The sequence below is a fragment of the Electrophorus electricus genome, chromosome 19 (assembly GCF_013358815.1).
Source record: "Electrophorus electricus isolate fEleEle1 chromosome 19, fEleEle1.pri, whole genome shotgun sequence".
NCBI lineage: Eukaryota > Metazoa > Chordata > Actinopteri > Gymnotiformes > Gymnotidae > Electrophorus > Electrophorus electricus.
Window position 1 is genome coordinate 12,034,556 of NC_049553.1, and position 12,500 is coordinate 12,047,055.

Below are 12,500 nucleotides of genomic sequence, written 5' to 3' on the forward strand. Positions count from 1 at the left end.
TGTGTTTGAGATTATTAAGTATTTAGTGTGTGAGAAAGAGCTGCCTGTTTGAGATGGAAGTATTTGAAAGTTGTAAATGCAACAATTAGGATTTCGTCTATATAAGAGAAAGTCTCACTATATTGTGCGTTTTGTTTAACTGTAGCCTCTCTACTAGCTCAGTTCGTAGGTCAAGGTGCCGCGGATTCCAACACTCACAACAGGGCTTCAGGTTCCTGCTTCGGATATCTGACTGCTTGAAAGTCATTATTCTGCCATGCACACCCCTGCTGCCTGGCCAGACTCCATCCCCCCACCTCCCACGAACCTGGATTAGACCGAGCAGTTTAGAAGACGAATGAATGAATGAATGAATGAATGAATGAATGAATGAATGAATGATCAATTTTAATAAACATTTGGGAGCTTCCGCCATGCTACATTCAGGCGATGCCTCACCATAAAATGCAATCAAGTTTCCTTGAATGATTTATGGCAAACCATTTCTGTGCCTCATTTGAGTTGTCTGTATGTGTTAGTTGTGGAACACGTACTAATAATTTCTTATGTAAGAACAAGAAAGGAAAAAGGAAAGCCGAAACCCACTAGGCCTTCTTCTGACACTTCCGATGTTACGAGCATGGCAGATGGGTGGGAGACGGCATTCACACATGAGGGTTGCTTTTATTTTGCACTGCATGAGAGTCAGTTCTTAAAGGTTCAGCCCTCTTACGTATGCGGATATGCAGAGAAAACTACGACTGTCATCTTATCTCTGACCTGGTACACCAAGGTGGAGGCAGAAGGTCAGATTCATACCTCCAACTCCAGCATGTGCCAGAAGCAAACATATTGTTATATGGTTAACTTGAAGACGTATCCAAACAGAAACAGTCCATTTATCTGAGCTTCTCAGGGCGAAAATAACTCTGAAAAGTGTGTCTGTGCTCGGTTTCGTGGAGTGCGCCCTGGAACGTAACCTACTTAAAGGATATTGCTGAGAACCTCACGCTGAACCCCGAGCTTCAAGGACTATTCAGCTTGCTCTTTGGGGCCGAAATGCCCAAACACCTTCTTTACAGCTGTGACTGCCAGGATGATCTAGGACTGTGAACCGTTTCTCTGAGGGAGAGACCGAAAGGTTATGCTTTGTGAATGTTAATAGCTTTATCTTTTGTCGTGTGTGTAAAATTCAGATAGTGTTTACATCCAATCATAACGCCACTCAGTGGCGTTTAGGATTTCTGTGAAAACCGAATCAGTGCTAAACCCCGTTTTCAGACATTAAGTATTATTTAATGCGAATCAGAACGAGTTGAATGCATGGCAAGAGAATCAGTAAGTACAGAAATGAATGGAATACTGCACATCTTTACAGCTTGCTGTGAAATACAGTACAATGTACACTCATACAGGACTCGAGTAATGTGCGTTAAACCAGGCTACGGGACGAGAGGCCACGCTTCACAATGGCGGACGCCAGATCGCTCGATGTTAAGAGCCGATTGCTCGTTTGCTCAGTTCAACATTGTAAAGTTCGCGAGAAGTGTGTTCAGGAGTGTGACATTAAGATATTAAGATCAACTTCAGGCTCGTTATTGTTCAAAAGTAGAAAACAATTTCCACATTACTTAATCGTCCTAAATAAAGCATTTATAACACTCATATATATATATATATATATATATATATATATATATATATATATATATATATATATATATATATATATATATATATATATATATATATATATATACGGACACACACACACACACACACACATACGTTTAAAAGTCATATAAAAGTGATTCATGTGTGTAATTCTCAAAAATGACAAGGACTGGTATTTTGCACAGACGAGCATGCCTGTAAAGGTGATAAAAACAAACAAAAAGAAAGAAAATCACCGTCAGTTTCTAAGTTTCCTGCTTTGATTTTCTGACAGTCGACTAAATGTCTACAACATGTCCATAAGAAACCAGTAAACCATTTGGCACAACGGGGACCTAATAATCGCGTGTTTCGAGAGGACAGCGAGGCAGTGCGCTAACCCTGATCGCCGACAGGCGCTGTCCACTCCGCTAGTTCTGAAACAGGCTGAACGACTCCTGCGCCTCTCTACACTCAGAAGTGTAACGCGCAACCAACACTGGCATACATGTGTTTAGGGAAATTCGACCGGTGAATACACGGTACGCGACGATACAGAGTCTTTCTTCCACCAAATAATTATGCTACATTCCGCATGCAGGAAGAATATACGTACCGTTCTCCACAATTTCTGTGTTTTAACCGTAACCGACGTCGCCGTGACAATAATGTGTGAGATGGCCACCATAATCCCAAAGATCAATGCCAGAAGAGTTCGCACGGGCAGGAGCGAGTAGGCGACGAACATGACAAGCATGAGCTGCCACATGCCCTGCTCGGGCACCGGCGGCGTGTCCGAGCCCAGGGCGACATGCGGAAACGGGCAGCAGAGAAAGGAGAAGGTGAACCCGAAGAGCAGGGTCAGGTTGACGATCTGTTGGAGCTGTGTCACCTGCAGGTACTTGACGTTGGTGACGATGAAGAGCGAGACGAAAATGATACAGTGCACCGGATGGGACCCTTTGGTGATGGTGACGCTGGGTCCGGAGAGTACCTCCACCACGGCCAGCGCGGACGACAGGAGAATGAGCACCGCCAAGGCTTTGAGCGTCGACGTCTGTTCCAACTTCAGATTGTAGTTCTGAAAGAGCGACTCCAGCTCCTTGCAGTCGAATTCGTCTTCGCACGCGATGGCGGTCAGAGGCACGCCGGGCGGGCAGTGGCTTCTCTTCCGCCGGGTCTTGACTTTCTGAAACGGCATTTCCTCCATGTCAGTGCCATTCATAAGCCGAGCGTCGGTTTGGTGACGACCACTGGCTGCGAGCGAGCGTTCGAGAGACGCTCCGTTGTCACACGCGCGACAGGTTAACGGGGTAGTGTCCCAGATCGGTGTCGGAGAGCCGAGCGCAGATGCACAATCTGTGGAGCGCGGCGCTCGCTATCTACAGGTTGAAACCCTGTTTTCGCCGTCTGGTACAGTGAGAAGAGGAACATGCATGCCCCGGCCTCTCTGGGAGAAGAGTCTTCAAAAAAAAGTCCACAGTGAGTAGTTTTGTTCCTGCGTTTCGCTGAAAAATAAACGAAGCGAGCGGACGATCACGTCGGCCGAGTACCCAGCAGCAGTTCACACGGCTCAGACTGGATCACGCCTGCGCAATATGTGCCCGGGATAAAAGCGCGTGTCGGTAAATCATCAGATTGACAAGGCAAGCAATGAAACACACAGACACACGCGCACGTTTGCACGCACACATACACGTGGACACGCGCACCTGCAGACACATACACGGACACCCCTTCAAAATTGCAATTTTGTTCTTCAGTTGAAAACAATATCAAGATCCAGATGATGTTAACTGATTCATATTTGGAACAACCGCGCTTTGATTATTCAATTTGGATTCAAATGACTTTGTTGCCAGCCGTGTATTTAGAAATGTTTGAGTTGTGATTTTGCAATTTTGCTTTTAACGGGAATGAACCAATTTAATCACTTTTAATGACCTAATTTTATTATCTGATTTATTTTTCAATTCCCCTGGCTACCAGACTAAGAACCTAATTATTATATAAACATCATATAGAAAACATTTCTCAAGCAATGATTTCCTGACAGAGATCGACCTTCAAATATTATTCAGATTATTAATATTTAAATCTTGAAAAAAGATTTCAGATGTTTATTCCAAAGAAAACAATTATGACATGCCTTGTGAAAAGCAATCCATTATTATGCCCTGAAAGTTTAAGAAAAATCTAGACACATTCAAAACTCAATCATCAACCTAAAACAACATAACAATCTCAGTATTGATAACAAGGTGAAATACTAAAGTAGCCAAGTAGTTTTAGAATAGTGCATGGTGTTAGAATAGTGTGATCGTCAAGACTAGCTGTCTGTGCACTTTAATTTTCACTACTCTGTTTGGGAATATTGGTTTGACAGGTTCAGGCAACTCATAAAATAAATTCCATAAATAATCATCATACACAGTAGAACAGAGATACAAAATACCACTGCTGACTGCCATGCCATCAACGGGCAGGGGCCAGGAAACTGCCAGGCAGCCCAAATCTACACAGGAGCACAGGCCTCGCTCAGGGGCCCAACAGCAGCAACTCGGCAGCAGCAAGGCTCGAACCAGCAACCCCCCAGTCACAAGTCAAGCGCCCTAACCACTGAATCACCTGCCCCCAGTCTTAAATAATTACTGTACCTGAACAGGTGTGAAAATATGGATTGTCGGATAGATGAGGATTTAAAAATGTGTTTCTTTAAATTACAAATATAGAACAAAGGAGAGAGAGAAGATATAGAATCTGAGTGTATTTATATGTATATGAGAGACAGAGGGAGGGAGGGAGGGTGAGAGAGTTAGACAGAGAGAGAGGGAGGGTGAGAGAGTAAGACAGAGAGAGAGGGAGGGTGAGAGAGTAAGACAGAGAGAGAAGGAGGGTGAGAGAGTAAGACAGAGAGAGAGGGAGGGTGAGAGAGTAAGACAGAGAGAGAGGGAGGGTGAGAGAGTAAGACAGAGAGAGAGGGAGGGTGAGAGAGTAAGACAGAGAGAGAAGGAGGGTGAGAGAGTAAGACAGAGAGAGAGGGAGGGTGAGAGAGTAAGACAGAGAGAGAGGGAGGGTGAGAGAGTAAGACAGAGAGAGAGGGAGGGTGAGAGAGTAAGACAGAGAGAGAGGGAGGGTGAGAGTAAGAGAGAGAGAGGGAGGGTGAGAGAGTAAGAGAGAGAGGGAGGGTGAGAGAGTAAGAGAGAGAGAGAGGGAGGGTGAGAGAGTAAGAGAGAGAGAGAGGGAGGGTGAGAGAGTAAGACAGAGAGAGAGGGAGGGTGAGAGAGTAAGAGAGAGAGAGGGAGGGTGAGAGAGTAAGAGAGAGAGAGAGGGAGGGTGAGAGAGTAAGACAGAGAGAGAGGGAGGGTGAGAGAGTAAGACAGAGAGAGAGGGAGGGTGAGAGAGTAAGAGAGAGAGAGGGAGGGTGAGAGAGTAAGAGAGAGAGAGGCGGCAGGACGAGTAAACCAAAGCAGTACGAATGATCTCACTTCCTACACTGGGAAGACACTGTGCGTGGCCTTCCTACTAGTGCTGCAGCGATATTATACACAGAGACATCTGCAAAAGCAAGAACATAACAAGACTTAACACTCAACATCCACCAAAATGGCATCATTATGGCCCGAAGAAGCAAGCTTACTTCAAGATTTCATCCAAATGAAGGAAACGGCAGATCTTTCACACGCGAACATCAGCCAAGAACACAGAAATCCCAGAACAGCAGCCAAGCATCTCATCTCACACACAAACCACCGAGCTCCAAACCAAGAAAGATGGAAGACGCTTTGTTCCCGGGGGCCGAAGCGTTGTAGTTAAACAATCCTGTAGCACCTCACTGCCAGCAAAGAGACAAAAAGTCTTAAGAAAGCCAACCACAATTAACCTAGATTTTCAGATGAGCCTCAGTAGGAGAGAACCGGACAAGACAAAACCCCCAGTAGGAGGAGAGGTGGAAGCACTCAGGGTCGTGGGGGGCTGAGTGGCTACAGCTATAGACCAAACTCCACGTCACACAGGATCAGGGTGTTTCAGTTGGGTGTATAATAAATAGCAGTGATCTGCTTCCCTGCTGGGTTCAGTAACGCTCCCTTCTGAAGCCTTCCAGCCCGCACCAGATTCTGTGCTGAATTGTCTCGTTACAAAGCCACTGTCGGTGGAGTCGTCCCGCCTGCTTCCACTGACTCAGAGGCTGAAGATCAAACAGAAAGTCTTCTGCTGTCTGATTCCAACAGAAGATCCATACAAAGGAAAATTTCGTCTGCCTACCATCCACGAGAAAAGAGAGCTCTCGGGATTCTCTTCAGCAAAAAGCACGCGCAGAAGTATAAGTGGACATACGACCTGAGAGCCAGAACAGGTCACGTAGACCCTGTACTGGAGGAAGAAGCAAACAGAGTCACCCCAGGATCTCCAGATATAAACAGCATCGTGCACAGAAGTGCTGTGGTCTAGTGGGGACAGCACAGAGATGCTCAGTGCCACATCAACAGCCACATTGACGTCTGCCCTCGTCACGTGACAACTCCGCCACATCGACGTCCGCCCTCGTCACATGACAACTCCGCCACATCGACGTCCGCCCTCGTCACGTGACAACTCCGCCACATCGACGTCCGCCCTCGTCACGTGACAACTCTGCCACATCGACGTCCGCCCTCGTCACGTGACAACTCCGCCACATCAACGTCCGCCCTCGTCACGTGACAACTCCGTCACATCAACATCTGCCCTCATCATGCACTTCCATCAAAAACCTCCATAATACACCTCCATCACGCACATCCATCACACACCTCCATCCACTATCCCCACCTGAAGCACAAACTGAGTACAAGACACACAGCAGGGGAGAACCCTGCGGACTCAGAACTGAATCAAACAAGGCTGGACTGTATCAGACTAGAGTAGACTGAACCAGGAACTAAACCAGACAAGAATGGACTGAATCAGACCAGAGTAGACTGAACCAGGAACTAAACACGACAAGATTAAAACTAGACAAGGGTGTCAAGATATACTGGTATTGACGATTCCAATTAAATATTGATATCAGGTTAATACACATATGAAAATATCATAAATAACCTTGCAGCAAGATCAGTGTTAAGCGAATATATGTAGGAGGGTTCTTCTCAGGTCTTCAAGAAAGTTCTTAAATCATCTTCATTATAGATGTCCATGTATAAACATTTAATGTCCATTTTAAAAAGGAGGGAGTTGGCAGGTAGCATTTGTTCTTTCAGGAATTCAAGGATTTGTAGAAAGTGAGAAGAGTCTTTAACATATGTAGGTAAGGACTGAACAATCGGTGTAAAAACGTCACCCAGAAACTGGGATATTTTATTTTTTCAGGCAGGAACAAACAGATACAACAAGACATCCAGGACTTTTATTATATATATAGACAGTGAAAGAGCACAAACTATTTGGTGTGAAATTGATTGTTCTACTCTGTGAGGTCTTGGTGACTTTTATGCCTTTTTGCCATGAATGTACCTGGTTCAGATGATTTAGCACCATGTTTAATATGTGTGTTTGTGACCACAGTCCAAAAAAGGAGACAGTATAGGGCTACACAAATAAAACCACAGCCGTTATTTTGTAAGGACAGCGGTCTTAAACGACACCTTCAGGCCACATAACTACATGAACTGTGTAATGCTTTCCCACTTTAGATAGCCGCGGTTTCTAGCTGTCGGATAAGAGTCAGTAAAAAAATAAGGCGGATTCGTGTAGTTACAGTACCCATGACGAATGCCAGTCAGCGACCCAGTGGCTCCAACTGATCTGTCTGCAGCACTGGGTGTGTTTGACATTACAATTCTACTCCACCCCGTCTAAGCTTTTAAATTTAGATATTATATTCTCTGCTTTGGGCACTGCGAGAGGCATAAAGACAGCGAGAAAAGGAGAGAGAGAGAGAGCGAGCATGTGTGTGCGCATGTGACAGAGAGAAAAATTCTATTTTTGCTCACAGACACACAGCAGTCATGGCTACAACAGAGAATATTATTGCATAAAAGCTATCCGTCATGCCCTTTTTTTTGGTAGAAACCACAGGCCAGCTGGAGCACTTTGCTGATGCTGCACTGCAGTATTTGTTTGTCCCATCTAAAGCACCACGTATTCCCACAGATTAAGACTCTTAAGATCCCACCACTATCAAAGGCTCACACAGTCAGGGACTCGCCGTCCCTACGCACAGTCAAACAGACGCACCAGTCTCACAGAAAATGACTTGCTTCTTATGTCCTTTTCTCATTAACCTGAAACCGAATCAATACTTTCAGCACATTACCGCAAACCAAACAGCAAAGTCCGTGAGCAGTGCTCTTCCTCACAACAGCCTAATTAAACTTCCGAGTAGTACGCTGAAGATACAGTGTAGTAAAGGAAACATATGAAACCCACAGCAATAAGCCAGAAGGCTCTCCGACCAATTAAAGCAGCGTCCTCGACAGTGCTGTGGAATTCAAGTGTTCCGTGCCATCTGTGCATTACGTCTGTCCAACACACTTTTGTGTTCCTGTCACCAACAGTGTCTGTACAGTCCCTCAGAGGGAACGCTTTCCTCTGCTCATCTACTCCTCGTCCGCTCCTTCGTGTTTAACTGAACTGCTGAGATTGCAGCCAAAATACAGTATAGTGTTTAGGTTCTTTCTTGTTGCGACTTCAACAGACTTCGTATTGGTACATATTCAATGTTGCTACAATTACAAACCATTAGTATGACTCCTGGATTCTTTGCTTTCACCTGGGTAACTAATACCCAGAAGCAGTCTTTTAAAAGCAACGAAATGGGAACAGTTCCAATTACACACCACTGGGAATGAACTAATTAACTATTAATGATGGAGATGGTGAATTCTTTTCTTTCTTTCTTTTTTTTTTCTTTGTAGGTACAAAGATGTAACCTTGGTCAGCTAGATCAGGCCAGTGCTGAGCACAGCGCACTAAATGAAGTGACTCGGGCGTTTGTTGGCCGCGTTCGCTGGGGCGCAGGCGAACCGGCCGAGAGGGCTGGCGCGTTGGGGAATTAGATGCCACTTCTTCTCATAATGAGTCAGTTAACGTGAGTTGCCGTAGCTGAACAAGAGCTCCCTGATATAGCAATGTGGGTCAATGTCTCCGAACCTCGAACTTCTCCTCTTGCTGCCTGTTATGTGAATGCACAGGAAATCCCAGCGGAGTCAACCTCGAATTCAATGTGAAAGGGCCAGAGCGCCGTTGTGCGAATGTTGGAAACACTGAGGCTGTAATGTTTTGGGGAAAACTGCGAGGCAGTGTTGCGCACCACGGTGAAGAAGTAAATCACTGGAAAGCCTTTTAATTCCAGCTCGTATAAATAGGTCTCTGGGCTTTAAAATGACCCCTCATTACTGTAAAGTAATATTAATAGGACGGATGGATGCTTATTAATGTGTAGCCAAGATTTTACCCTTGAAAAAGTAGCACGCATCAGAAGAGGCTGTTTCAGCGATTACTCACACGGAACGCAGGGTGGAGGTCCGTGCCCCAGCGGAGTAGCCATCCGCGGGAGCGCGAGTCTCACCCCAGCTCCGAGGTGGAGCCATGCCGCGTGCTTGGATCAGCGGTTCTGTGCTCCAGCAGGTGCCGGGTGTCACTCGGTAACGGCTCCCTGGGCCCAGACACCTCAGCGGTTCGCCATTCACATGCCGCATGCCCATTTAGACGGTTATGAGTCATGCGTCACGCTGCTGAATGCCAGCCTGCTGAGGCACTGTGCCGCGCTGTGTATGTACAAAGAGAAGAAGTGGGAGAGACACATGGGGGGAGACGAAGGAGAGGAGAGGAGAGGAGAGTGACCTTACTGACCTTATCTTTTCTCTCATTTGCTAGTTCAGACAGACGAACTCATGTGCCATATGGCATCACCAGTGAGCAAACTACAAACCAGCAGACAGAAGCAGGCAGGCTTAGCTACACAGGGATCCATTTTCCAGGCTGACCCTGGGTCTGTGCTGTTATGATAAGATAGGTTTGCTTTGTGAATAACTGCAATTAGGCTAAATCAGGATGTGGGCTGCTGTTCTGATGGACTGGGCAGATCCAGGATCCAGTCCTGGTGCTCCAAGGCTGCCTCACCGCACCCGTCACCCCATCCCATCTGTCTTTTTTCCTTCATCCCATTGAGAGAGAGGGAAACGTAGGGTTCATGTCTCAACTGTCTGCAGCCCCTGCTCAGACAATCTCTTAGCTGAATGATACAGAGAGAGAGAGAGAGAGAGAGAGAGAGAGAGAGAGAGAGAGAGAGAGAGAGACGACTTTTAGCTGCAGCAGAATATATACGTGGGTATAAGATAAAAATATTTAATCCGGCTACATTGTTCTATTTAAAATGTTCTTTTATTTGTTATTGCCAGTTAAAGCTCCCCCACAGGGAGTCAGACAGTGATTCACATGGGGGCCAAGCTGTGTTGTGCAATGTCTAAACACTATCTGTCTATAAACCAGTGAGTAATACTTCAGCACACACTATACACTCCAGCACACTGCACTCTCATACACATACTACACACTCCAGCACACTGTACTCTCATACACACACTACACACTCCAGCACACTGCACTCTCATACACACACTCCAGCACACTGCACTCTCATACACGCACTACACACTACAGCACACTGCACTCTCATACACACACTAAACACTCCAACACACACTGCACTCTCATACACACACTACACACTCCAGCACACTGCACTCTCATATACACACTACACACTCCAGCACACTGCACTCTCATACACACACTAAACACTCCAACACACACTGCACTCTCATACACACACTACACACTCCAGCACACTGCACTCTCATAGACACTACACACTCCAACACACACTGCACTCTCATACACACACTACACACTCCAGCACACACTCCAGCACACACTGTACTGCAAATCATTATTTTCTTACAAAGAATGAGTGCTAATGCTATTAATAACAAAAACAGTTAAGTAAACAAACAAATAAATAGATAAGTAAATAATAAATTATACATCAACATGCAGCTCAAAGTGCTTTGCAAATTACCTCAAATATTAGAATTTTAAAAAGGCATACTTTTTGGATAAAAATAATAAAATAAACAACCAACCAAAAGAAGAATTAGAAGAACTGAAAGATTGGAAGATTGAATAACATAAAATAATTGAAAACCTGAGGTTTTTTTTCCTCGATTGACAGGTGGAGAGGTTCTACATCCTGCATTCTGAGCAGGCTGCCTTCACTGGCAACTCAGGAAAGACACACATCCTGCAGTAACAGACCTGGCTGAACTCTGCAGGCCTTCTGCAGTGGTGCAGAGACTTTGCACTTCTTATTAATGTGTCTCAACACTTAACATCCACAGAAGAGAAGAGGACTGTAGCAACAAACAAGACTCCATGTGATTTTCCTGTAGTAAGCAAATCCCTGTGCGAAGCTGCGTGTGTGTGTGTGTGTGTGTTTTATCAGTGGGGTTTCTGATGGCTGTCAGGTGTCTAACCAGGACACACTCCGGCAGTGTTCAACCACGAAGAACAAAGGTGGGTGGGGTGCATCACCAGTGAGGCCGCGAGGCGGTGAGGTAGTGAGGCATGCCCAAAGGGCACCTGACAGTACAAGAACACTCTTCCACTCTTTCAGTCCTCCACTCTCCAAATCTCCCTCTCTCCCTCTCCCCCAACTGCTCACACACACAGACACACACACAGCTTCTGTTTATGAACAGTATTAACTGGCATTAGAGAAATTGAGATGCGTGTGTGTGTGCTCCACCTGCTGTCTAATTCTAGAATGCTGGGCAAATATGGCCTGTGATTGTATAGTTAAGGATGTAAAGGATGTGGAGTGTTTCCTAAAAAAGGAGCAGTGATCACTGGTACTTAGACACCGTTATAACGGGGCCGTACACGGACATGTTCTTGAATTTCAGCAGGCCACACAGTTACAGTTAGATGCATAAGGACTGGCAGACAAAATACAGAATACCAGCATGTACACTACACTACCTGCTTTTTGTGTGCATTGCAACATGCATTGCCTTAACCTAGTACTTGTAGATACTGTGACATGAAACCTTCACATGATTGCAAAAGCTTTATGTATATGTCAATGGTGGGTGGATATGCAGAAGGAAATGTGTGGAGGCCAAGCACAGGGCCAAGCACAGACGTTCAGGGGAGCAATTGGCTTACAGAAATCCAATGAATAGATCACCTGCTGCGTTGTGTGTATAACATGACAACACAGTGTAAAAATATAGTGGAGAAATATCTGTAGACAGTTGCTGATTACTAGTAGTTGATTAGATTACTAGTAGTTGATTAGACCTAACCTTCATAGTTGGGAAAGTTGATATATTTCTCCAAAGAACATTGTGACAGACCCCTAAGCTCTGGCGCTGTGGAGAACAGTAATGTCCACGCACTCTGCAGTTTCTTTCTTTTCTTTCTTCTTCTTGGTATTTAAAAAATGTTATTTTTTTCTCCAGACTTTTTTAAAATTCTCTTTCCATCTGTTGCTGCAGCTGGTTGGAGCTGTCAGAGCAACAACCAACACTCAGCCTCAGAAACAGCCCCGAAAGGCAAGCCCAGGCAAATCCCCAAATCAACAGGCACACGTTCATTTGCGAGTGTGTCGGGGGGCAGGCGGTCACACTCTTTATCACTACAGTTGTAGGCGATGGTCCTGAGACACGTCCATCTCGGCTGAACTCAACCCAAGACTCAGAAACAGCCGCAAAACAATGTACTACAGTCCTTTCACCTTTGCATTGGACACAGAGGTTCATGGACCATTAATGCTGACATTTCAAACTTAAAAAGCTTCAGGTAGACGTTCGGGGTGGAAAACG

At 45.4% G+C, this 12,500-nt stretch overlaps 1 protein-coding gene across 1 annotated transcript in view; it reads right to left on the minus strand.

Moving 5' to 3' along the window:
- adcy1b (adenylate cyclase 1b) overlaps positions 1–3,215 on the minus strand; it is a 57,068-nt gene extending 53,853 nt beyond the window's left edge. The window contains exon 1 of the mRNA XM_035520014.1: positions 2,249–3,215. Coding sequence (XP_035375907.1) covers positions 2,249–2,857 — 609 coding nt within the window. The 5' untranslated portion in view covers positions 2,858–3,215. The remainder of the gene's footprint in view (positions 1–2,248) is intronic.
- Between the last annotated feature and the right edge of the window lie 9,285 nt (positions 3,216–12,500).